We start from the raw sequence: 27532 nt of genomic DNA on the forward strand, positions 1-27532 counted from the left end.
GCTCTTGGTGCCTCGGAGTTGTTGAGCGCGAGGAAAGGCGCGTTGAGAACCGTTCTAGGAATTGTAGCGATCACCCCCTGCTGTGCTGTCTGGGCGCATAGAGTCACGCCCTCTACTAATTAAAAGGCGGCGCAACATAAGGGTTACCAGACACCTGGACCAAAAATGTCCAAAATTAAGGCGCAAAAACTGCGTCTATAAATAATTTCATCAATTTCAAACTCGCCTTGGGATAAGGACAGATGTTGGTAGGCAATATCTCAAGAGAATTGATGCACAACTTCGTCTAACGATTTGGAACGCATACAAAGAACCTATCTGTCTTGTACTTTGCTGATCAAAGAAACCATAGTTGCGTTGGCTTGCAGGCTAGATTTCCGCTAATGTAGGTCTAACGGTTTTGTTTTTGGCTATAGTTTTGAAAATATGTTTAAATATCATAGTTATACTAATGTAAACCTAAATTCGTTTTGATAGAGTATATTTTAATGGACATATGCACAGTACAAATGATTAAATTGCAAAGGCATTGGCTTGCAGGCTAGATTGTGCACTAAACCTGCTAATATGCAACGGTTTTGTTTTTGGATTATTTTTTGACTATAATTTCAAGTATGTTTAAATATCTCACTAACATTTAAGTAAACTCGAATTTGTTATGCAGGCGTAGAAGGCTTATGTAGGCCTACAGTACAAATGATCAAATTGAATGGCAGCTACCGGTTCAAAACATGTCGAAAAATCTGCATAGGATATATGTAAATAGCTGTGTTCATAACTTATTTAAAGATGACAAGTTTGAATGTGGCGGCATAGGTTGGTAACCCTCGACTGTAGAGTTAACAGCTGTAAGTTTGTCGACATGTAAGTACATGGTGTAACAGAACCATGAGTTGTGCAGTGTTGCAGATAAAAATGTGCTTATGGGCCAGTTTTATATTGTAGTATCTGTAATAATATCAGAGTCGGGTTATTATGTTGAAGTTAAATTTAAGCAGCATTCGTGCTCTTGGTAGTTTAAAAGAGTTTAAGTAAAAGGTTTATCGCCCTGTCGTGGTCCTAATGTTCGCCTTAACTTGGTATTAAGTCCATCCAAAGTTATATCTCGTAAAAAATAATGACAGCAACAAACTGTCGTTGCACAGATTTGCCACATTTTGAACTTAATCAGTTTGTTATGTGATAATTTGAAGCAGAGGTGTACAACCTGCAGCCGTGAAGAGGCAGATTTATTCGGTCGTGCACATATGAATAAAAGTGTATCGGCGACGTTTGTTAAAATTCTTTTTGCTAAATATTTGGCTTCAAAAACTGATATGAGAAGAATTTTGGTGAGCTCTAGGTCTAAGGTAGTTTATAAGGCAAGCAGCCATACGTCAAACTTATCAGATACCTTAAAAAAACAAGGAGGCAAAACTCGTGGGGTTCAGGGGCCACATCGCAGTTTGAAAATGATGCCGAGGCCGCATGTGATTTTTATTCAAGTTTTATACACTTAAACAACCTTTTTGCTACGACGGCCGCATTGCAGATCCTTATTTCACCAACAACCGCCAATTCCCTGCTGGTTCCCTGCTGGTTTAAAACAAAAGTTTTAAAATTACAGATGTAAAGAAATAAGTTTATATCATATATATACCTTCTATTGACGCCCCAAAGCCCAGATTATTTTCCATCTTGATGCACAAATTGAGCTGCACAGTGTGAAGATCAGTCTTAACTGTTTATGACATCATAATCTATATTGGACGCCTTTGGTACGTGTTTTTCGCATTGTTTGTGCACAATATGCGCACAAAAAGTATGTCGCCAATGGCTACTAGGCTGGTAATTCTCTTTTCAGTAACACAAATGTTAGAGCAGTTTGAAAATCAAAATTTTTGGCAAAGGTGGTTTAACTACATTACTGCCGCCAGTACATATATTTTAATAAACATGTTCAAGGCCGTACGGCTGCAAGTTGAATTTGTATCGTTTCTATTGATAACATATGAATTTTCATCTATAAATTAATTTTTTGTATGTCTCTGTTTAAATAATTGCTTTGACTTTAAAAAGTACAAAAAAATATTTTAATTAGATAAATATCTGAGAAAATACTACAATTGTTGTTAAGTGTGCGTGGGCCGCATCAGAGGCCTTCGTTACCGCATGCGGCCCTCCGACCGTGAGTTTGACACCCCTGCCCTAAAATGCACAGGCTTGGAAGGTAATAAGGCCCACCGCTTTTATTTTTTGATATACAAGGAAAAATGTTCCGTTTTGTTTCAATTTCAAAATATATAAGTACTTAGAATGATTTACAAAGTTTTGAACCTACAAGTTATGCGTAATAGTTACCATGAGAAATCCAAATTTATAAGTGTTTGTTGACGACTTTTTATAATTTAAAATATATTTGGTTACAAACATTGAAAGGTTTCGTTAAACTTTGTAAGATATATCAGTAAAGAGGTCGTTTTTTGATTTATTTGGGGAATATTTTAGCTGGTAAAAGAATTACTTTAAAAAATTTTTTTACGGTTTTGGTTATCGGCCATTGGTGGCAATAAGGGCCAACATTTTTTTCTCATTTTTAAATAGGCCTTTTAAGTAAAGGCGACTAGTATGCACAAAAATTGCTTTTTTGCTTTCTGATATGAAAGTCCAAATAGTAAGTTTCTACAATGTGATTTTTTATTTAGTTTACTGGTCACCGACTGTCAAACGGTTGTTTATTCGTTGTTGTCAGTACCTCAGATTAACAATGATCAGAGCAAATCTTTCAGTTTAATTTATCGATAAAGTTAATTTAAGGATGAAATCAGAAATCAAATCTGAATTTTAAGCACAATGTTATGTAATAAATCTCATTTAAATTAGCAATTGTAATTAATAAACAAATATCATGCGCACATTTGTGCAAAACAGAAACCTGTAATGTAGTCGTCAAATCTAAAGGGTTGTGCACCCCTGCCTTAAAGCTTATCAACGGTGGCTTAATAATAAACGGGTTTAAATCAATCACATAATACATGTGGTAATCTGGTAATCATGTCATGGATTTTTGCAAAATCGTTTAACGAATTTTACATGCACAATGCAAGACAGTAACTATTTTGTTGTTTCAACATTATTCAAGTTATTGATTTGTCCGTTGTTGATTCGAGTTTACGTTGTTTTGTTAAGATGTCTGTAAACAGGAATTGTAGTTCATTCATCGCATGGTCACAATTTAATACGTTAATACATTTAGACCGTTTGATTACGTCAATCATAGTTTGAGTTGAATTTAAGAAAACATAGCGACACAATTGCACTAAAACTGTCGAATTTTTCGACGTAAATTTCGAGTTGCTTCGTGGTGGTAATGTAAATTTTGGAGTTATATTTGATTTTTCGTTTCCCTTTTTGGAAAAAATGTGTCGGAGTTTAATGGATTAATTACATTTCCTACGATACGCATAACAACGTTCAGATGTATCAAGATCCAAATACATCTGACATGGAGTTGTTGCAGGGGTGTCCAAACCGTTTTTAATGGAGACTATTTTTTTATCAGGTAAAGACGCCCGCGGGCCAACGTTTTTTGCAAAGTTTTTGAACGTAGAGTTATATAACAAATACGCGTGATTTGAGGAAACATTGGGATTTATTACGCCAGCAAAATGTATACTTCCGCTTTTACCGGTAAATAAAGTTCCAAGGAGGCTTTTGCGTGAAGAAGCAATTGCCACAACCCAAAAACTTAATCCAAGCTATAGCGGTCACATAATTTAAAACAACAAAGTCAGGCCACGTAAAATGCCACCGGGGCCGCATTTGACTCGCGGCCGCAGTTTTGAGACCCCTGTGTTGGTAGCTTAAACCAATGTACCAAAAATTAATCGGCCCTTCCACCGAACAATCCGACTCAAACCAAAGTTTCAGACGAGTTCAATGCAATATTCGTTACAACACTTCGTACTGAAGACATTTGTTCAGCAACAAATAACATCATCATCAGTTATTAAACTCGCCTTGGGACTCAGGACAGATGTTGTCAAGCAATATCTCAAGAGAATTGATGCACAACTTCGTTTCACGATTTGTTGCAGTAGATTTAAAACTTCTTTCCAGCAAGGCGTACAATATACAAAAGCTGTTTGGCTGGTCATAGATTTCAAAAGTTTATTTCAATGTTTATGAAAATGCAATAAAGGCGATATATATCCCTGGGGTCGTTTTAAGAAAATGGCCACAATTTTTATACGTTTAAAGGATAAACACGCAGGATTTTCACTAAATTGGAAAATTTATAATGTTTTTTAAATTTAAACGTTTCTAAATTTACTAAATATTTTTTAATGACAATAATTTCCAAAATACAAGACTGAGGAGTTTCATACGTTGTTGATTGGTTTCATGCGCAATATTTGACTGAATTTTTAATTTTATTCAGTTCACCTTTTTTACTCTTTTACCTCTATATATTTGTTACTATGTTCACCGACGTTAAAGAGAATATACTCTATTGCAGGGATGTCAAACACTCGACAACAATGGAAGTATTTTGTCAGATTTTTATCCAATTATAATAATTTTTCTTACTTTTCAAAGTGAAAGCTATTATTTAAACACACATACAGAAATTTAATTTATATATAATAATTCATATGTTATAAATAGAAACGATAGTAATTTAAGCATTTCACAAATCGTACAGCCACAGAAACGAGTTTGTGCGGCCGTAAACATATGTTTGTTAAAATAATGTACTGGCGACCGTGTTGTAATTAAAATTCCTTTGGCTAAAATTTTGACTTTCAAACTGCTCTCAACAGATTTTGTTTTACTGAAAGGAGTATTACTATAGCCTAGTAGCCATATGCGTCAGACTTTTTGTAGGCCTATTTTGTGCAAACAATGCAAAAAACACTTACCAAAAGCGTCACAATATGAACCAGGGGTGGGGAACCTTTTTGTTGATAAAGGCCACCAAACGGTTTATCAATATTCGTTTAGGCCGCATGGACTATTTCCCAGGCCAAGGACAGTGATGTTCAAACTTTGTGACGTACAGAATGGTAGTTTGCAAATCCCTTGTAGAGTTGTAGCACTTACGGTCCAAGCTAAATACAATTCCTTACTACATTCCAATCTTAACAACAACATTGAGGATTTTTTAACCTAGAAACTCGCTTGTTTGCAAATATCAATGATCTAAGAACACCTTGTGACATCACAGACAAGTTTAAGACATTCGATTATGCGCAAACAATTGTTCTTTCGCAACACAAGTAAGATTGTACAATCTTGGGCTCTTGGCAGTACTACGGAAATCGCCATGTAAACCACCATGGGACCGTTTGGCTCTAATTTAAAACCCGCTGCCATTGAACTAATCAAATAGTATAATGTGGAATAAAGATCCAAAAATAAGTTTCTGTCTACTTTTCAGCGCCTGGTGTAGTCTGTAATATCAACATCCTAAAATGTATTTTGACATCAAAGGCCGCACTTTGTGCCCTAAAAGGCCGCAGGTGGCCTTTTGTCGCAGGTTCCCCAGCCCTGATGTAGCCTATGACGTAATAAACAGTTAAAACTGATCTTCACACTGTGCAGCTTAATCTGCGCATCAAGTTTGAAACTAATCTGGGCTTTTGGGGCGTCAATAGATGGTTTATATGTGATATAAACCTATTTCTTTACATCTGTAATTTTAAAACAAAAACCAGCAGGGAATTGGAGGTTGTTGGTGAAATAAGGATCTGCAATGCGGCCGTCGTAGCGAAAAGGTATAAAACTTGAATAAAAATCACATGCGGCCCTCGGCATAATTTGTAAACTGCAATGTAGCCCTCGAACCCCACGAGTTTGACACCTCTGCTCTATTGGGCTTAAATGTCATGATTCATGTATTAAACGCGCGTTCAACGTCTCCTTGTTGCCCTGTTGGGAATATACAGTTATGTTGGTTGGTCAACTATTGAGTTCGCAAGGTCTGTCAGAATGCGTAGCGAGTTGACGTCATCGACGAAGTAGCGTTTTGTGCGTTTGATTTTATACCTGAGGGTCGAATGGAGTAAAGTTAATAACCTCGCAAATAGTGAGAAAAATCTTTAGAAGGAAGCATGCAGGGACCACTAACTTGTATAAAGTCGAAGACTACCGTAATATTATCAAGTAACACGAGGGCTACTAGTACAAAACATAAGCATAAACATGTTTAAAAATCTATAAAGGGGGGAAATTTGTGTTCATGACTTATTTGAAAATTAAAACTGACAAGTTTAAATGTGACGGGCATATGTTGGTAACCCCTGGACTGTAAAGTAACCAGGTTAAGTTTGTTGATATAAGTGGTGTTACAGAACCATGAGTTATGTAGTGTTGCAGATAAAAGTGTGCGTATCGGCCAGTTTTTCTTGTTAAATCTGTAACACCATCCGGGTTCGGTTATTTTGTCTAAGTTAAGTTTATGCAGCATTGCATTGTGTTCTTGGTAGTTTAGAAAAGTTTAAGTAAATGGTTTATCTCGCTGTGGTGGTCCTAATGTTCGCCTTAACTTGGTAACAAGTCCACCCAACAAAGGTTATATCTCGTAAAAATAATAAGTTAATAACTGCAACAAACTGTCGTTGCACAGATTTGCCACATTTTTAACTTTATCAGTTTATTATAATAATTTGAAGCATAGGTGTACAACCTGCATTACGTCCTTATTTTTAACTGTAGTCCTTATTTTGTCTTGTTTTCAACAAAACTATAGTCAAATCCCTGCTACGAGTAAAAGTAAACCTAGACCTGACCTGACTTGTCGTAAAATGATGTCATTGCTCGTAGAAATGCAAAGATTTGTTCAAAAACATTTGTTTCGTTTCGAATTCAGACTGGAGGTTAAGTCAATGAACAGAAATTTACACAAAGGTTTACCGCGTTGTAAACGTTCAATTCTGACAGCTGTCAGTTTGTTGTTCTTAGTGTAACAAAACCACGAGGTTGTGTAGCAATGCAACTATAAATGTGTCTGGCCAGCCCTTGCAATATAACATGGCTCTGTTGCAGTATAACATGGTGAAACGTCTTCCTGGGCATTGTGGACAACTGTGGGATTATTAGCCACGCAAAAGAAAGTGATGATGGCGATTTACAATTTCCACCCGGTCGCTGTGTGTTTGCACTATGCGAGTAGCGTGTGCTCTACCCAAATGGCATAGGCGAAAATCGATGTGTGTGGCCACCTCACGACATAACAAAAATTGCGCCAATGTTTATCTTTTTCAACACATTTTTGTGTTTCCCACGGTAGTCAAAAAAAATTAGTAATTCATTGACAGGTTGCCAATCATGTTTAAGGCAATTTTAAACCCCACAGAAGTGAAATAAAGACGAAACACAACTATTTTGCACTGGCTGCCTGGTAGATCAACATTTTTTTCACGTCAAACGCGTAGCGTTCGACTTCGCGTGACCTCATAAATGATTCGGTCGATTCGGTCGAATTTATTCGGCAAAACCGCCGAATATTCGGTTTCGGCCGAATCGAAAATTAGCCGATTCGGTACATCACTACTTTAAACGTAGCTACAAATGATCTGAAATAATCTATCAGCAAATAAAAAGGAAATTCGCATTCATCTACCGTTTGCATTAAACACCTTGTTAACACAAAACGAAAGGTATTTATTGAACGTGTCGTGGCATATTTTACAAACATAATGGATCAAACTTCTCCATGTTAAAACTGATCCGTCTTCAGCATATAAAGTGGCACATATTTTGCATCTCCATCTGAAATCCCTCTACACCAGGGGTACGTACGAAGCACCCAAGCACGACATGCAGAGTGAAATTATATGCAATGTAAAATGTGTCTGGTAGTTGGCGCTTTTAACCTTCGAACCAACAGCAAATATGTTTTCAGTCACTGAAGTTAAACGAATTCCTTTAATTCGTGCCAGGTCTGATACTAAACTTTAAGAAACAAATAGGGTTTAACAATAAATGGCGTTGTGTTTATATTTTAAACCTTATTACTGTTCATGCCAATGGGTTTTTAAATTAAGGAAATCCAATCATTTCGGAGCCAAACACCTGCCCAACCCAACGTGTTTTATCATAAAGCTTTATGTTAAAACTTGTGGTTCAACGATCCCAGTTGCAAACTTTGTTGGTAAAACATTTTTGAAGCCACAGAGTGACATATTCAGTTGTTTTGAATGTTTAACACAAACAAATACCTTCTGAGCTTTTGTTTATTTTCTTTAACAGGAGAAAAAAAATATTAAAAACATGTTGTTACAACTGACAGCGATTTTGCTGTATTATACGTCACTGGTCAGCGGACAGCAGCAATGCAGTTACGTCACCGTTCCAGTGTGTGGTGATGACGTCACTGTCACACCTGGGAGTCTGATAAGTGGGAGGGGAGAAAGGGGCGTCGCTGGGCCACCAGGAAAAATGGGACCTAGGGGATTTACCGGACAAAAAGGGGATTTCGGCGCCGTAGGTCTAAAAGGCGATATTGGGCCGCCCGGCGAAGTGGGTTTACGGGGATTTCCCGGGTTAAAAGGCGATAAAGGAGCTGTTGGGCAAAAAGGAGAAGCCTTAGATTTGGAAGATTTTAAGCGAGAAATGAGAGAAAAACTTCGAGGTAAAACTGTTTTATGATTATTTAAATGTATTGGTTTTGTGTTTATCTTTTTAAATTATATCTACTTTAATTATCGTCGTTGTGTTCTACACACAGCAAACGTTTAAAAGTGGATGCGTACACAAAGTACGACAGAAAACGTACCACAGTATCAAAAACTTCAATAAAAAAATGAAAAAACAATTTTTGAGCAAAACAACAAACTTTCAGGACCGAAATTATATTGGAATGTGAATTAATAAACCACTTGGCGTATCACAGGTTGTCTACCCTAGAATCCAACATAACAGAGTTTCAATCAGCACACCCGTTGTATTTTTAAGCAGTCACTGGTCGTAAAATTAACGTTGTATAGATTTTACAAGTTTTTGGCTTCTACGACTAATTTTTTGGTAAAAATTCCGTTATATGGTGAGATCATTTTATTTAGTCTTTTACATCTTTTAAAACCCTTTACCAACACAATCGCTACCCGTTTGATTTAATTGCATCAAAAATGTGTTGTCAAAAATAGACCTTTTGACGCACGTATTTTCCCGGACATGTCCCTGAAGCGTCGATGCAGACCAGCGATCGCGTCATACTTATCAAAAAATCAGAGTGCGCCAGGCCTATTAAAGGCGTTATATCGAATCAGCCGGTCTACCCAGCATTCCCATATGGCAAGGCACAGGCTTGAAAAATGTTCGGAATTCGGGCGTAAAGTCAGAAATAGTTTCTTAAAACACTTTTATCGACTATACGCGGTAGTGTGCATCGTACATCAAAATCAGCACAGACAATCGTTATAAACCTTTTAGTCCCGTTAAAAAGAATTGTGAAAACTACAGTAGGTTAAGCCAGTAGTTCTCAAACTGTGCGTCGTTTCAATTTTCCAAGGGCGTCGCAGAATAGTTTCGTTTCGTGGCTTTTTGTTGTTGTATCAATAAACCCCACTTTAATATAAAGTTTCCTCATTAACTTTTATTTGCTGGTGGGTCGCAAGTACAGAAAACTTTTTCTGAGGCGTCGCAACAAAAAAGTTTGAGAACCACTGGGTTAAGCTTTACTTGCGTTAAAAAATAAATTAGTAAAAAAACGGATCTCGCAATAAACTTTCCGTTTTGTAACTTCTTCAGAAACAAAGCTGCGTTATTTTTCTCTGTGACAGTAACGATAATCGAAATTTTGCTCACGCAGATATGGTAACTTTATGTAGCATTGATTATTTAATTTAAGATTTTATCAACAGGAAATAAAAGAAAACAACACAATACGCCCAAAGCAATAAGTAATATACATCTTGTAAACTACTTGAAATCAAGTTACTTTTTGTTATATCTCTTTATATAGCCACACAAATTTCCTCTAATCGTGGAAGTAATTATTTAGTCTCGAAACTAAACTATTTTATCTTTTCCTTTCTATACAGAAGGATCTCTATTTTACAATTTAGCGACAGAAAATTCATTTTGCAAATGTTTCTTCGTTTTCATGTTTCAGAGATGGACAGCCGACTAACAGCGATAAACTCCTCAACGTCATCAGTGGATGGTGATCAGACGCTTGCCAGTAGTAACACGGAAGTGACTCGATTGCTCCCTATTAACTCCTCAACTTCATCAGTGGATGGTGACCAGACGCTTGCCAGTAGTAACACGGAAGTGACTCGATTGCTCCCTGACACCTGCTCTACGTCATCAGTAAACGGTTACCAGCGATTACGTAATAACAAGACAGCGGTCTGTGACGAAGGTTGGACGGTAAGTCGAACAATATGTAGAATAACAACGTGGAATTACAACACTCGTATATTTCCTACGTAACAGGTTTTTCAACGACGATTTGACGGAAGTGTGGATTTTCACAGAACCTGGCAGGAATATAAAGATGGATTCGGAAACATGGAAGGAGAATTCTGGCTCGGTGAACAAATAATTTTGTTTAAACGCGTAAATTGAATTTGACCCAAACTTTAAACAACCCAGGTTTGGATCAAATACGCGAGTTGACAGGTGGACAGAACTGCAAACTGAAAATAAAGATGAAAGGTTTTGATGCCGCAACGGCTTACGCACAGTACAGGTATGATTTCTATAAAGAAAATAATATGCCCATATGGTGGCGCAACAACTTGGTCATGTGATGGGGTTATTGTTGCAACCAAAGATCAAATTGGGCAGCGACTCGGAGCGCCTGACCCACATACAGACATAAAAAACACTGATCGGGTTCGAACCCCGTGAAAAAAACGATCATCAAATTTATCTGCATTGAAGAAATAATGTTTTTATGAAAAATATCTCATTTGAAAAAGAAGTAAAAATACACTTTACTTTCATAACCTACTGTCAATGGAAATATGCGTGTTAGATTATCCGGTATTGTCGCTCTGGGAAAACGCTACTCCTCCTAAGCGTGTACAAAGTGGCACACCTTCACTTGGTGATAAATAGCATCTCGCCTACTCAAAAAATTAACATTGGTTGGGAAATGAACCACCTCAACTTGTCATAGCTACTGGCTAGATCAGTGGTTCCCAACCTATGGGTCGCGACCGAAAGTTGGGTCGCCTGAAAATTTTGTTGGGTCGCCTGTTTTTGTGATAATAAGAGATTTACTCTTTGACTTCGTTTCGTGGCGTTTTTTCACAATATGGGGTTCAACTCCGGTTCGGGTTTTTCGAAAATCGTAATTAGCGGTTCGGGTTCGTTTCGGGATTAATGAAATTGACTGCTCAAACCGGTTCGCGGGTTCGGGTTCAGTTCCGGTTCGACTCCCTGATTTCAACATTATTGATTGTATGAATATATAAGCTTACAAGAACTGTGAAACTCAGCTAACTTTATCTTACAAGCAGATAAAGTATATATTTGAATACATTGTGTTTACTGGCGATTGTTTGCGCTCTTTTGCGATCTCGATAGCAAGTTTGGGCATCTAATTAGCCACAGGAACTTGTTTCGGTTTCACATTTTTCTATATAGGCTAAATAGCGCTTCCCAAACAGCGTATTTGTATCATTTAATTTGGTAAATGTAGTGTAATTTGATGTTGAGTGTATATAATTCCTCGACCGTGTAGCCTAACGCAGATTCTCCTTGGCGGAGTAAAGAAGGGCATTGTTTGCGCATAATCGTAATATTATTTTGTTTCTGATGTAACAAACTGTTTAAGCTGTTGCCCCAAAATAATTTCAAGACAACTTGGTGTGATAAAATGGTTAATTCTGTTTGTGGCGTCATATTGGCTGATAATGCTTTGAGTCGGCCCTAAAGTTCGCGCCCAATGGAAATGTTTTGTCGAAAAAACGAAAAGTGTTGATTTTTTAAATTTCCAAACTGGCGTAATAGTTTTCGAAAAGCATACCTAATTTATAGGCAAAAATACAACCAAAATAATAAGAATGTGGTCCATGGTTCGCGTCAAAAAAAGGTTGGGAACCACTGGGCTAGATGATATTCAACACCGTCCCAAGCAAAACTAATAAAATATCTTTGGCAAAACTTTGCCTGTAGCAACACAAACCTTCTTGTCAATTCAACCGTTAATTAATTTATTTTGCAACAAGACAAAATTGTGCAATAATCCCTCAATCTACATCCTTTCGTGAGAAATGTTTTAAGACATGGATGGATTTTGTTGATTTTTTAGCGACAAAGTATTTCTTTTCACATTTGAAGCTATTGTTATTTCGCAAAACAAGTCTTTGTATAAGATGTGTTAACCGTCATTTAAAGGTACAAAAACTAAGTAGAGAAATTCAATTACAGTTTTTCTCAGTTACTGATAAATTTAACCCTAACCTTTGCATACTGAATCGTTGATGTTTTTGTGTGCTTCAATTTATTTGCGACAATTCCATTTTTGTCTGCGCCAATAATTACACTGCCGTTGATTGTTAGGTTATTAAAACGACTGTATTATATTAAGAATAATTATTTAGAAGAAAAATTACATTAAAGCTTTTCCACTCTCAGGAGCAACTGCAAAACCGTAAAAACTTAGCGCACCTCGAGCAAAGATTTTTTGGTTTTTACAACTCGAAATCGTTTTCTATTTTGTAGATAAAAATCATCAAGCTGTGTAAAAGTGATCACTGAACCGACTGGCCTGAAATCAGGCCCTACGAGATGCTGGTGCAGCCGGTGTTCCCGCCCAGGCCCATAACAGTCTAATGGGGTCATAAATATAAAAACTAAAATAAGCAGTTACGTGTAAACTTCTACTGTTTCTATGAAGACGCAAAGTGCAGGTGTAGTTTTCCTGTATAGCATTTTGATTCTCTCTTATAATACAAATACGGGCCAATCTAGATCTGACTATAGTGTGCGAGTAGGGCCCATAAAATGTGTTGTACCAGAATATTTTACTGCTCTCCAGGGTCCTGTCTGAAATTTTAGAACAAACAATAAGCACCAAATCTCCTTTTTCAGAATTTTTTTAACGTATTACAAAATTTTCAATACACAAACATCAGATACACATCCATAATGTGTAAAAATTTAAATTGGTTTAAACCAGGGAGTCGAACCGCTTGTTATACGGGTTCAGGTGCGGTTCGGGTTCAATGTTTTTTGGAGTTCGGTTTGCGGTTTATAAACCAGTTTAAAATCCGTTTTCATTAATTTAATTCCATCAATAATTCCCTTTTTTTAAAACGCCCTGTAGCTCCTATCTCGTGTATTCTTCAGTACATTGTTTCAAATTAATAAATTTGTGATGGCGATTACAAAAAATAATACAGGCTGCATTTTACCGGTTCGGTTCCGGTCCAACGGCAAACAAAATATAGTGTTAACTCCGGTTCGGGTTTTAAAGAAAACGTTTATTATGATTCGGTTTTAATAAATTTAACCGGTTCGCGTGTTTGGGTCAATTCCGGTTCGACTTCCTGGTTTAAACTAGAGATGTACCGAATATTCGTTTGCCGAATTTATTCGCCCATTTCGGCATAGATTCGGTTTCGGTCGAATAATTTGTTGCGATTTGGCCGAACCCAATTCTTTTACAAACAAACATTAAAGCGTTAAACATGTCTTTTTCTGCTTAATACCAACAAAAATCTTGTCAATAATTATATTTTTTCCCACTGCAGATAAAAATCAGTAATTCATTGTCGGGTTGGAAATCATGCTTGCGGCGATGTTAAACCCCGCAGAACTGAAATGAAGACGAAACACAACCATACCGCCAAAATTGCCTGGTTAAAACTTGTTTTATATCATGCTTTCATGTCAAACGATAGCGTACGACTTCTCGTGACGTCAAAAATGATTTGGTTCATTTGTTTGAATTTATTAATTGCCGAACATTCGGTTTCGGCCGAACTGAAATTGCGCCGATTCGGTACATCACCAGTTAAAACCTCGTTTTTTCACAAAACGGTAAAAAATGCCGTTTTTACACAAACCACGGAAAAACATCAGCGCTAGGCAGAAAAAAATTGAAGGAAAGCGAAATGTGTTTCATTCAATGAAAGCGACCAATAATAAACACAAAAAACACCAAGACTGCGTTTTGTTTTCGCAGTTCGTTTGCAATCGACGACGAATCAGACAATTATCGTTTACATGTTTCTGGCTTCAGTGGAACGGCTGGTGACAGTTTGGAATATCACAACGAAAGGCCATTCACCACCAAAGATCGGGATAATGATTGGTAAATACAATTTGTGTACATAAGTTTACAAATATTTCCGCGTGGTCAAATGAACAAGACTTTTTTTGTTTTATCGCAAGTTTGTTTTATGACGTCATATTGCAAGACAAAAACAATTGTGCAAAATTAATTGCACAGAAATCATATAAACTACAGGAAAAACACAAGAATAAAAATTGCAAAATTAATTTATAACTTTTTTGTGCAAAAATTGAGTAAATAAAAAAAACAGCAGATAAAACGACTCACTCGTATGTTTAATAATCGTGTTCAAAACCGTTTATTCAAAAAATAAAAAATTCGAAAAATCAAGTCATTTTGGTAGTTAGTGTGTGACATCATAAAATCATCAAAACAGCCTGTGTGATGTCACAACTGATAAAGTGATGGCGCTATTGGTTGAAACACACGATTAAATATTTCACTATGTGTTTGTGTAGTTTGTATCGAGGTTAAGTTTTATTGGAATATTACATTGTGACACAGGGAGAGTTGGACCAACTGTGCACTTCATTACGGCGGTGACGGTGGATGGTGGTATGGTGATTGTTCCATTTCTAAACTCAACGCTGAATGGGGAAGATCACAAGGTTTCAACCACAACATGATCTGGAGACACTGGAAAGGTTGGAATGAAGCGATTAAAGAATCAACGATGATGTTTAAATGCGAATAAAATCAGCATTTCTCTTCCAAAGATGAAAATATGGACTTTTATTAATTTTTCCCGTATCGGTGTAAATTATGTAAATACAATTACCCTGTTGAATTAATTGCTTAAAACCTCGCAAGATTAAAAATTCGCGTAATTCTACCTTCTAAACGTTAGTGATTAGGATTCATCAAAAAATAACTTTTTTCCAAAAGTGATTTTATCCACTTTTATGCAAATTAATTTGAATGTAAAAATACTTGCAGAAAAACCGTGGTATTATTACTAACAAATAAACCATGTGTAAAAAATTTTGCATTGAAAACGTTGATTTGATTTTGTAAATACAATACACGGCTTAATCAGCACTTGTTAAATTGTGTTTTGAACTTTCCACATTATGTAAAAAAGTTACTGCACACAAATCACGTAGCTCTGGGAAAGTTAGAAATTGCCATGGAAACTAAGTTTAGCCACCTAGTGTTCGACATTTGTAAAGCACGTCAAAAAACTGTCGAGTCACCTTCATCGGTTGCCCTGGTAACAAAGAAAAGTTGAGTCACATTGTTGTCATGGTTACGAAAGTTGAAACTCACTTTGTCACTTTATTGTCATGGAAACAAATGCAAAGCATCATTTGCTTCTCACATCGTTGGCATGGTAACTCGTTTTAAAACGTGCGGTGGAAGATCGGAAAACATCGGATTTCTTAAAATAGGAATCAGAAAATAGGAATAAATTTGTGAGGTGACAAACGTATTTGCCAGTAGTTTTCAACCGGGGAGGAATTCTAAAACTTGAGGGAAGGATTTACTTTCATTTGTAGATGTGGTTTGGTAATATTATCTCCACTTAACTTGCTTGAAGCTGAATAAACTAGAAGGGTGGCTTAGCACATATTGCCCTTGCATATACACTATAACCTATTTTAAAACATAAATATATTTCCTTTGCTTATTTTGTATTGGGTCCCATATTAGCTATCATCATTTATAACTTTAGTCGTTTCTGCAGGCAAAAACTCATGGGTCCCCACACATGCAAAGTTGAAAATAATGCAATTCAAGAGATAACCATGAGAAAGTCGGGTGTTGTATGGTAAAACACAGTGATCGGCACTGGGCTTTTTGGGATGGTTTCCCACCAGAGTCGATCACCAAGTTCGAATTTCCCCTTGTGTTATTTTTATAAAAATGTTTTGTGCTTGACGTTAACAAACATTTTTTTTTTTTTTTGATTGAAATACTTTTGTGAAGCGAATTGGTCGGAACCATATACGCTTACTGCAATGTTATTTAGTTTGAATAGTGCTACCATAAGAGAGTAAAAGTGTGTGGGATTTTGAAACGTCCTCTCTGTTGCATTACTCATTTTTTTCATCACGATTATTAAAGGGAAGGCATTTATTCGCGCACAATAACAAAAGCATTGATATTTTAGACATGTCTGTGATGTAACAAACGGCCTTCTAAAACTAGGTGATACTAATCTTACATGTTGCTGCGAAAACAAACTGTAGTAAATTAACTTTTAACAGTTAATTCAAGGCCGGAGTGTGATTACTCCCGATTTACAAAATTTCTCTCTGAGTGCAACGAATTTCCCACTATTGGGAAATTTCCCACCGGTAAGAACCACTGGGCTAGTGGATATTCAACACCGTCCCAAGCAAAACTAATGAAATATATTGGGCAAAACTGTGCTTGTAGCACCACAAACCTTTTTGTCAATTCGCCCGTTACAGTTTTTTTTGCAATAAGGACAGAATTGTTCAATAATCCCACCATTTTCTTCCATTTGTGATAATTATGTCAAAACATGGATGGATTGTGTTGATTCGTTATAGCAACAAAGTATTTCCGTTCACATTCGAAGTCATCGTTATTTCGCAAAACAAGTCTGTGTATAACACGTGTTAAGTAATACCGTCTATAAAAAAATAGGAAAAATTCAATTACTGTTTTTTCAGTTACTGATAAATTTAACCTTTAACCTTTGCAGATTGAATCTTCGATTTTTTGGTGATTTTGACGTTTCCGTTATTTGTCTGTTTAAAAATTACACCGCCTTGGATTGTATGTTTTCTAAAACGACTGTATTTTAAAAGGAATTGAAATTTAATAAAAAAAACTCAAGGAAAATTATATTAGAGCTTTTCCACTCTCAGGAGAAACTGCGAAACCGGACAAACACGGCGCACCTCGAACAAACATTTTTTAACTATTCTTTTGTTTTCACAACTCGAAATCGTTTTCTATTTTGCAAGTAAAAAACAATCAGGCATTTTAAAAAGAATCACTGAACCGACTGGCCTGAAATCAGGCCCTACAAAATGCGGTTCTATGCGCCAGGGTCCAACAGTTTAATCGGGTTATTAATATAAACACCATAACGAACAATTACGTGTATATTTTTATTGTTTCTATGAAGACGCAAAGTGTTGGTGTAGTTTTCCAGTATAGCATTTTATTCTCTCTTTTAATACAAATACGTACCAGTCAAGTTCTGACTAGTGTGCTAGTAGGGCCCATAAAATGTGTTGTACCAGGACACTCCAGGGCCCTGCCTAAAACTTTAAACAAACAATGAGCCCCATATCCATATCTAAAATCCAGCGCATTACAAAATTAATAATTCACAACTTCAGATACATTCGTATAATGTGTAAAATTTAAATTTGTTTAAACGAGGGATTTGAACCGCTTGTTATGCGGGTTCAAGTTTGGTGCGGGTTCACTGTTTTTGTGGGTTCGAGTTCGGTTTTTAATTCCGTTTCCATTAACTTAATTTCACCATAATATTTTTTTTGACACGCCCTGTAGCTCCTATCCTGAGTGTTCTTCAGTACATTGTTTAAAATCAATAAATTTCTGACGAATACAAAAAATATAATACAGGTTGCATTTTTTACTAGTTTGGTTCAGGTTTAACAACCAAACAAAAATAGGGTTCAACCTTGGATCGGGTTTTAGAAAAACGTTTATTACGAATCAGGTTTAACGAAAATAACCGCTCAAACCGGTTCGCGGGTTCGGATTCAGTTCCGGTTCAACTCCCTGGTTTAAACCTCGTTGTTTTCACAAAACGGAAAAACATTCGCGTTAGACAGAAAAACAAAAGCGATATGTGTGTCCTTCAGAGAAAGGGACCCATAATAACCACAAAAACACCAACAATGTGTTTTGTTTTCGCAGTTCGTTTGCAATCGACGACGAATCAGACAATTATCGTTTACATGTTTCTGGCTACAGTGGAACGGCTGGTGACAGTTTGAGTTCGCACAACGGAAAGCAATTCACCACAAGATCGGGATAATGATGAGTAAATACATTTTATGTACATAAATATACAAATATTTCCGCATTGTCAAATGAACAAGATTATTTTTGTTTCATTGTAAATTTGTTTTGTGACGTCATATTGCAAGACAAAAACAATTGTGCAAAATTAATTGCACAGAAATAATGCGAAAACAACAGGCAAAAATACAAAATAAGAATCCTAAAAAAATTTGACCAAATTTGGACAAACCCGAATTAATAAAGAAAAAAATCTCAACTGCAGATATTGAATCAAAAAATTGCAAAATTAATTATTGACTAAGTTTAAAAAAAAAACTAAGTAAAAAAATGGAAATACAAAAATCTCCACATCAGATAAAATCACTCGCATGTTTAATAATCGTGTTTAAAACCGTTTATTAAAAAAAATCAAAATACACCAAAAACCAAATCATTTGGTAGTTAGAGTGTGACGTCATAAATTCATCAAAACAGCCTGTGTGTGGTCACAACTGATAAAGTGATGGCGCTATTGGTTGAAAAACACGATTAAAAATTTCACTATGTGTTTGTGTAGTTTGCATCCAGGTTAAGTTTTATTGGAATATTACATTGTGACACAGGAAGAGTTGGGGCAACTGTGCACTTCATTACGGCGCTGACGGTGGATGGTGGTATAGTAATTGTTTCCGTTCTAAACTCAACGCTGAATGGGGAAGATCAAAACATTCATGGCAGAACATGATCTGGCAAGACTGGAAAGGGGATAGGGAAGCGATTAAAGAATCAACGATGATGTTTAAATGCGAATAAAATCAACATTTCTCTTCCAAAGATGAAAATATGGACTTTTATTAAGTTTTCCGTATCAGTGTAAATTATGTAAATACAATTACCCTGTTAAAATAATTGTTTAAATCTCGCTAAACTTAAAAATCGCGTAATTCTACTTTCTAACCGTTAGTGATTAGGATGTATCAAAAAATTAAAGGCTTTTCTCCAAAAGTGATTTTACTCATTTTTATGCAAATTAATATGAATGTTAAACTATATGCAGATAAACCGTGGTATTATTACTAACAATTAAAATACGTGTAAAAATGTTTGCATTGAAAACATTGATTTGATTTTGTGAATACAATACATGGCTTAATCAGCATTTGTTAAATTGTGTTTCGAGCTTTCCATTTTAGCCAGCAAAGACAGAATAAGCAGAAGTTAACGAACTTTATTTCCAAATTTTAACTTACTGCACACAAATGACGTAGCTCTGGGAAAGTTAGAAATCGCCATGGAAACTAAAGTTCCGAGTGTTCGACAATTTGTAAAAAATGGCGAGTCATCTTCAATTGCCCTGGTAACGGAGAAGAGTTTTATCATATTGTTGCCATGGTTACTAAAGTTGAAACCCACTTTGTCACTCTATTGTCATGGAAACAAATGCAAAGCATCATCGTGCCATAGAAGATCGGAAAACATCGGAATTCTTCGGAAAATAAGAATATATTGTGAGGTGACAAACGTATTTGCCAGTGGTTTTCAACCGGTAGGAATTCTAAAACATAAGGAAAGGAATTTACTTTCATTTGTTAATATTATAATCCGCTTAATTTGCTTGAAGCTGAACAAATTACTAAACTATAATAAACTTCAGCGATTTTGTTTTTAACGCTAATTTGCTGTTACTTGTTAAGCCCGGTTTACACCAAGCGCGAACGCGAACAGCTCTTTTTTTCCTCACGCAAATGACGCGAAAATCGAGGTTTACACCAGGCGCGAACGGTGCGGACAAAGTCGTTTCGGCCGCTCATCCGACAGTGGTGCACTGCCAATATATGATAAGACTTGCAATTAATTTCATGAAATTGTGTGTAAAATAAATTGTTTTTGGATCAAACAACGTTTAGTTGTTGCATGTGAAGGTTTAATCAAACAATAGTACACAGTACAAATCCCGTGACCATTAAAAATGTGGTTGTGCAACTGATAATGAAATTGCTCCTAAACCAAAGTCGTTGTTTATGTAATGCAAAACTACTCTACTCTGTGCAGCTAACTTAAGAAATTGTTCTCCAAAGTATTCGTGTGTCTTTTTTATCTTACATGGTTGCACTCTAAAACTTAAACGTGTACCATTTTGGGGGATAAAATACAACAAAGTTAATACCCATTAAAGTTTCCAAAAACTATGTATTTTCAATTTGATCTACCTGGTGGGTCTGTACATTGCAAAACTTGGCCATTGCACCGATTCTATCACCATTTGAAAATATTACATTGATCATGTGTTCTTTGATATGACAGCGCGAAATATGACTGTCCAGCACTTTTATGAGTGATATATTCTTACAATTTGCATCAATTGACATTGTGTAATAAAGTTGCAGCGCCTAAACCTCCATATGACTACAAAGTAACCGACATAAATGACCAAGACTGATCATTCCTATATATTCTGGGCAAAATTCTCGCGCGAAACGCCGTTTCTGTTGCTCACGGAGCAACCCAGACGCGAAGCGCGCAAACGAGAGAAGCGCGAAATGGGACTTTCCCACGCGTTGCTTAAATAGAACAAGAAATTTCGCGTTGCTCGCTTCGAACGCGCTTGGTGTAAACCGGCCTTTATGATCATGGGCGACGGCACGTAGGGCAGGAGGGGGCACGTGCATTTGCGGTTGCATGACCAAAGCTGGTTTGTATTGAGGTTTAAGTGAAGCAAACGCGTTTTGTTTTATGCGACTAATAAGCCGCGCCAACAGAAAGTCGAATCACAAGCACCGATGCCTACCTCGTATGCTGCACATGTCAGCTTTATAGTAGGGGATCGCCAGTTTGACCATCAGTCAGCAACTTCCTTCTAACATGTTCATTACTAGCAATACAGTATTATACAAATCACAGTACGAAAGATAACGACATGAATGACTTTCGGCAGGCAAACCACTAAGCTTGCATAGCTCAGATGTTGATTTACCAGGTTATACACCAACCTGATCGAAGCCAATTTGGGGAAACGTCACTTAGCAAAACTGTGCAGTTTGTCAAAGCAATCAGAGTCTTGAAACTTACAGAGTCTGCCTGTTTATCTGCTGGGGTCGCTTGTTGTGCAGCAGGACTTCCAGGCGGCGAACCAACCACTTCATCCATCTTGGAAATCTACACAAATGTAAACAAATCTGAATGAACACATTTATCAAAGTAACATTAACAAAATATCTGGTGTTAAGCTTCTGTGATTATCAAATTAAGATATTTTAAATTGTGTCACTAAATACTCGTTTTTGCTGAGTCATCTTATGTTTTATAGCTTAATGATGAAATGCAGTTGTGCATGACAATGCTGGAACTCATTATAATCAATTTTCTGCCAAAATCAGCTCTATCCTTTTAAAGAAAACTTTACATGGAAATTTCATCTTGCATACATTGGTAGTAATTTAAAATACAGAGGGCTATGTCTCTTGTAAGTCCAAAAAAAAATTAATGGCTTTTGGTAAACTGGAGGCAAAAGTGTTAAGTGAATAAAAAGCACAAAGCACATAAACATCTTACACCAAATGTTTTCAAAGAAAGATGTTTTATATACCAACTACTGCTTCAATGTATTGCTGATCATGGAACAAGATATAGTTCAGAATTTAATACTAAAGCATGTAGCAACAACATGAAATATATATCTACCATATACAGGATAAGAATCAATATTTTATCACAGGTTTGCAACAATATGCTTAAGACCCAACATGAATTTGTTTGTGTGTTGCAATTACATTTGCTTACCCAGATCAGTATATGATTACCTCAGTTTTGCTGGAAGCTGTCCATTTCTCAATACATTTTACTCTTACTTGCCAATTAGGTTGTAACATTAAATTTGTCGTTTGTAATTAATCTCTTCATGATCCACTGTTTTCCAGCAAAGCATCAAAGGATCGAAGTAGATGGACATCCTAAGCATTGCAACAAAGATTAGGATCTTGGAATAATACCTTTTTATCAATCTTTTACGTGACTCAAGTGGATATAAATGGGTGTAAATGATGTGGCCCCTTCATATCACTGATGATGGCAAGAGCATTTTTCGAAACGTTTAATTAATAAAGCATGTCGCTTTTAAGCCAATTTAGGCCATTGTTATTCCTATTAAAAGTGTTTCACAAGATACTTGTTTTTGCTGAGTCATCATATGTTATATATTTAGCTAAAATACAACAACAAATGCCTTGGCTTCAAAAGTACAGTTCCAGGCTAAAGAAGTGAATATTGAACCTTATTCTAAACATATCTCATGTTTGCAATCTAAAGGGTACAAATGTCATGAAATTGCAGCCTACAATAGACTGGGTCATGTGCCAAACGCAAACAAGAGCCCTAGGTCGGTGCACAGACGAAAATACATTATCACGCATAAAGCGGGCTTGTCTTGGCTAAAGCAACAAAAAGTATGAAATTAGCTGGAAATTATTTGACTAATAATGTAGTTTATGATTGTCTTATTTTTCAGGCTTTTTGCTTCAACTTTGAACCAAAATAAGTAAATATTAGAGTTTTTCTCAATGAATGCTAGTTTGAAATCTATAATCCTAATGTAATGAAACAGAATATATGTATATCTGACACATCCATAAACCATAACCCACAATATAGCAAGTGAAAAAATATGTAAAAAATTCCTACCTAAAACAGAATCAGTCGAGTCCATCCTGATGACTTTTCTCCAATAAATTCTGTATGTGTTTAATAACCAAGCCGACCATCAGAGTAACAAAACAGTTGTAACAAACATTCACATCTCTCCATCAGTTTTAGCAACACATCCCTCCAATGGTAGTTTCAGTTTCGATCAAATTCTAAAATTAAACATAATTAAAGATAACTTTACTGTGTGTTATAAAACACCAAAATAAATTCCAATACAGTGTTTTTTAACTTTGTTGAGCTTGCAGACCGATAACATTTTTCACCAAGTTTTGCAGGCCGGTGATTTTATAAAATCTAAACAAACCTCTTTGGTTTCGTTGTTACTAATTTCTCTCATGTATAATAGAAAATATTCTTTCTTAAACTTATCAAAAACCTGATGTACCAGCAGTTAAGAAACATTATCTCATGAAGCCTTATAACCATTATGTTCTACATCCCTAAAAATAATTAATCCATATTAACCTTTTTTGCAGTCCGACTTGTTTATTATTGTTATTTTGGTAACATCCACTGACTCTCAGCTACCTCCATGGCACCGGAACGAACATGGTGATGAAGAAACTGATATTTCGTATTGACAAGTGATATAACATTCAGGTGAAGGTAATACAAATGAGTCAGGGATGCCAAAAGTTGGGCAGTGATCCAAGAACCGACCAAATTAGGAAGTTGATCACCTGTTAAACAACGTAACTTATTAATAGTGTTGTGGTTTTACATAGAAAAGAAGACATTATTAAAGAAGGAGCAAATAATACAATGTTTTTTTCCACAAAAAGTAAATCAAATCATAAATTTAATATGACAGGTATTAATATAAGAGTTAAAGTTGTTTGTTACAAGCTTGCTACAAAGCCAGGATAATTTTAACCCTTTTAATTCAACTGATTACCTATAAGTTAAAGTCGCACAAAAAGTGGCAGTACAGCAGCTTGTCCCTAGAGCATCTTTTAAAATTTGTATACTGGCGATTGTGATATAATGACCAATATATTGATACATTTGCTCTTGTGGCTTTTGGCTTCTTAAGTTAAGATTTCAGGGGATCAAAAATGTACATATTACATGCTTGGGAGATATAGGAACCTAGCGGCTAGACTGTTTGTATGCATGTTGTTTAAAAGCAATCCACAGTCTTAACATATAACAATGTAAATAGTGATGTGAAAAACTGCTAGAAGCAAGTGGCCAAGTTAAGTCTATGGATGAAATTACACACCAGTCTGTACTTTTATGCACCAGTGAATTGGATATTATGGAATAAATATCATTTCCTTAAAACTGTAATTTACAAACATTGGCACACTGGTGGCCATTGTTGAAATAGGGACCTGTGATGTGGGCATATATAGTTAAAAGGTTGTGGACTCCTGTTCTATCTAAATACCTGCACATGTAGGAGAAACATTGTGCTGTTGCAATTCCAGGGATATACTGCATGAATTGCATTAAGCAAACATTCCGTCGATAAACCTGTGTTATAGAAAAATATGAATGTGTGAATAAGTGACAGAGATTTTACAAATGTTTGTATGGTAAGGAGTGGAATATAACAATAAATTCTGCCTCTGCTCTCATAGACCAACATTATATGTAACATCTGCCACTAAATATATGCAACATCTTTCATTGTGATACAAAACAACTAAAAACCTTGCAACTCTATTCCAACACGAAAATAGCCCAGTGGCATGTGTGTTCATGCATAAAGCAGCGTCCAATTGACAAAAACCAACCAATCGCTCCTATGGGAATTGACTGTCTGGAAGCCCAGGCGCTTTAACACATATTAAGAGCTGTATAGATAACTTATAGGCTGATTGGGCCAAAATTTAAAACAGCAAACTAAAATGCTCTTTAAACAATAACAACCTTACTTCAGATTTTTTCGAGCAAAGATTTTTTCACTTAAACCCCTGTTCTGTCACAACTAACAATTTGATAAGTCAATACAAAAAGATGCAACAGCTCCAAGTGCAGCAAGTTGCAAGTAAAGTATGTGTTTACGTATTAACAATATTGTTGATACCAAGCTAGGAAACCATCAGCAGTTTCAACACTGAGGTCCACAGTCCCTTACCTAAAGCTTAAAATCATTACAGCATCCTTTTAATATCAGACTGTGGTGCTCATCATGTACAAATCAAAGTAAAATTATATATTGCTGAACACCCTATATTCCAAGTAACAAATGCAATTGTTTTTGTACAATTCTAAAACTGTATGTGTCCATTACTGTAGGGAACCAATAAAGCAAAATCTTTGGATTTTTAACAGTTATGAATACTAATGAATGATTTGCGAAAAAATGTTGGTATTTAACCTATTTGACATTTATGTGCAAAAGGGTGTTTAACATAAAATGTATGTGAACTATAATAAATTCTTGTGGCTACCGTGAAAAGTAAGAATTAATCCCAACAGGTTAAATAACTTTCATCTCTTTCGCTTGTGTTTGATATTTCATGCATCATCAGATATAAAATATCTGTTACAAATCGTTTTGCAAACACATACCAGAAATTTAGTTTAGGCGTGTGCAACCTGTGGGCCATTGATAAAAGGTTGTGCGGCCTGCAGAGAAGCTTGGATTTCAAATGTACTACCAAACAAGTCCAATTGTTATATATTTTTGAGTAGATTAATGTGCCTTTTGGGGATAAAATCGAAAGCAAAATTTAGTTGTAGTTAACTCAATATAGATATTTTCGGTATGCAACAAAGTAAAATCACCTTGTGATATATAAAGGTGCGGCTCACCACTTAAATTTGCTAATTGTATTTGATCCCACAATGACTAAGGTTGCATACCACAAGTTTACATGATTGCATACAATAGGTTTTTTGAAAATAAAAATGACTTAAAAATGACCCTTAAAATGGAGTGTGGACAATTTTGACCCACTTGTTCAACACAGTTTAAGTACAGAAAAATAAACATATCCTTTTTTGCAAAGCTGAAAACTAACATGGTAAATTGGTTACCTCAAAACAGTGTCAGAAAGTTGAGATGGCTTCACATAAGTAATAAATCCATATGTGCAGAGCAGAGACATTTGGCTTAATCCACGTTTTATCTGACATATTAGAGTTGTTGCAATATATATTAGGATCAGTTAAAACTAACCTACTTTTTTGTTCAATGGGTAGCTGTGGAAAAACAAAATAAGTAAGAATTATTTAATACAAACACAAAAGGTAAATAAATAATTTTGTTTCACATCATTTTTCGCTGTTTACTTGGGCCATGTTTTGATAATTATTCGACATTCATACAAATCAACTTTTCAGCAAAAATTAAGGCTATTTTATTGCTTCTTAAAAGCTATCAAAACTCTGTTAAATAAGTCAGGTCCTGTGAAACTTTCTGTTTTGTAACTTACAAACAAACAAAACTGCGCCTTTTGTCTCTGTGCTAGTGATGCTATTTTGTCTTTGGGATGGCAACATGTAATAATATGCAGCATATCGCATGTTTGGTGTCGCCTAAGATATTTGTTGAAGACGTCCGGAATTTTGCTCAGACAGATATTGTAATCCTAATCTAATGTGCCTCAATCTTTTTCAATATCCAACTATTGCAAATGTATCTCATGTTTAGACAAGGCACGAATGAGGTAAAACAATATCACAGTAACAAAAGCCAACCCTTTTCGGATGTGCCGTCTATTAAACCAGTCAGAACCGACGCGGATTAATTCGTCTTCAAGTTTATTGTTGGCAAATAATGGTAAGAGATTTTTCATGGGTAATCCCCAAATTTTGCCGCGTAAATAAAATAATCTTGCACAGACAATTGTCTTTCTATGATATCACAAAAGGGTAAAATAATTCCTTATATTTTAAAAATAAGAGTAAAAATGATGTACAAAACAAGTATTATCGCTCAGAATACTGATGCTGTAACTTCTGCAAACATGTTTATCAATTTTTTTTGTTGCATTTGAGGATGAAGGACTTTTTTTTCATCAACTTAAAGTAAATTTAATTTTATTTGTGCACAGTATATTACATATACATATATCACATATATTTGTATATTAGTTGCACAGTAACTTAATCTATTTTTGTTGCTTTGTAATTATTTTATGCCATTTTTATGTTTTCATGCCTAAAAATATATTTTCTCTTTGCAACAATTTTATTAATTTATTTTTGCCACTGCGAATCCCTCATTACATAAACGTCCATGGTATTGTCTTATTGTGCTGTAGGGTTTTATTGCACTGCATAGAGTTACCATATTTGCATGAGCAAAATTACGGACCGTTTTGGTAAATGTCTTTGTAACATTTGTGATTTTTCGGAACCTACTGCAATTGGTCGTACATAAAACGTTTTTATTCATCAGAAAATGAATGGAAACGAGACATGTATCGACGTGGCATCAAGTGCTAAGTCAGCGACGGCGAGATGTCGCAATTGCGTAGGCGCGCGCTCTTGCGCGCCAAACGCAAAGCCGTCGCCTCAACTAGACATCGTCCCCAGACGACCGTCCAGCGGGCATTGGCGAACTGCTTATCGTTTTTGCTTTAGGAATAACGACGCAAAAGTGCCAAGAATACGTCTGAAAAGATTAACCACATAAAATGAAGCAAAACATTAAATGAGATAAAAACAGATATGCAAGGCGATTTTTGG

General features: G+C 35.8%; 2 protein-coding genes and 1 long non-coding RNA gene across 5 annotated transcripts; 2 read left to right on the plus strand and 1 right to left on the minus strand.

The window, feature by feature from the left end:
* Window positions 1-8240: 8240 nt before the first annotated feature.
* LOC145227980 (uncharacterized) lies at window positions 8241-15183 on the plus strand. Its single transcript, XM_080092947.1, has 6 exons — window positions 8241-8614; window positions 10097-10356; window positions 10423-10519; window positions 10582-10730; window positions 14076-14254; window positions 14741-15183. Exons 1-6 carry the CDS (start codon window positions 8254-8256, stop codon window positions 14928-14930), a joined length of 1236 nt encoding a protein of 411 aa, XP_079949073.1. The 5' UTR covers window positions 8241-8253; the 3' UTR covers window positions 14931-15183.
* A 2684-nt stretch (window positions 15184-17867) lies between these two features.
* LOC145228649 (uncharacterized) lies at window positions 17868-26037 on the minus strand. 3 transcript variants are annotated; one of them, XM_080093860.1, is made up of 10 exons: window positions 25877-26037; window positions 24279-24364; window positions 23354-23568; window positions 22865-23037; window positions 21988-22137; window positions 21257-21343; window positions 20976-21044; window positions 19601-19742; window positions 19438-19541; window positions 17868-18942 (listed from the first exon to the last, which is right to left on the minus strand). In XM_080093860.1, the coding sequence occupies exons 5-7, from the start codon at window positions 22054-22056 to the stop codon at window positions 21027-21029; spliced, it is 174 nt and encodes a 57-aa protein (XP_079949986.1). In that variant the 5' UTR covers window positions 22057-22137; window positions 22865-23037; window positions 23354-23568; window positions 24279-24364; window positions 25877-26037; the 3' UTR covers window positions 17868-18942; window positions 19438-19541; window positions 19601-19742; window positions 20976-21026. The 3 variants fall into 3 exon arrangements, with proteins under 3 accessions (XP_079949986.1, XP_079949985.1, XP_079949984.1); XM_080093859.1 differs by lacking the exon at window positions 20976-21044; XM_080093858.1 differs by lacking the exons at window positions 21257-21343; window positions 21988-22137; window positions 22865-23037; ... (1 more) ...; window positions 24279-24364; window positions 25877-26037 and having other exon boundaries at window positions 20976-21041.
* LOC145228781 (uncharacterized) lies at window positions 21298-22309 on the plus strand. Its single transcript, XR_013860294.1, has 2 exons — window positions 21298-21353; window positions 22105-22309. It is a non-coding gene; the product is annotated as an uncharacterized LOC145228781 (long non-coding RNA).
* Window positions 26038-27532: the final 1495 nt, after the last annotated feature.

This window comes from Phallusia mammillata, chromosome 5 (assembly GCF_965637545.1).
Source record: "Phallusia mammillata chromosome 5, kaPhaMamm4.hap1.1, whole genome shotgun sequence".
Classification (NCBI taxonomy): Eukaryota; Metazoa; Chordata; class Ascidiacea; order Phlebobranchia; family Ascidiidae; genus Phallusia; species Phallusia mammillata.

Excerpts from the sequence above, each read along its gene's own strand:
- LOC145227980 (XM_080092947.1), top strand. The coding sequence starts at position 8,254 with ATGTTGTTACAACTGACAGCGATTTTGCTGTATTATACGTCACTGGTC. Across the intron at positions 10,357-10,422 it reads TCTGTGACGAAGGTTGGACG|GTTTTTCAACGACGATTTGA; the intron begins GTAAGTCGAACA and ends CCTACGTAACAG. Across the intron at positions 10,731-14,075 it reads TATGGTGGCGCAACAACTTG|CGACCAATAATAAACACAAA; the intron begins GTCATGTGATGG and ends ATTCAATGAAAG.
- LOC145228649 (XM_080093858.1), bottom strand. The coding sequence starts at position 21,027 with ATGGTCAAACTGGCGATCCCCTACTATAAAGCTGACATGTGCAGCATA. Across the intron at positions 19,743-20,975 it reads TGACATGTGCAGCATACGAG|AATTCCTACCGGTTGAAAAC; the intron begins GTAGGCATCGGT and ends CTTATGTTTTAG. Across the intron at positions 19,542-19,600 it reads CATGACAATAGAGTGACAAA|GGCAATTGAAGATGACTCGC; the intron begins GTGGGTTTCAAC and ends CTCCGTTACCAG.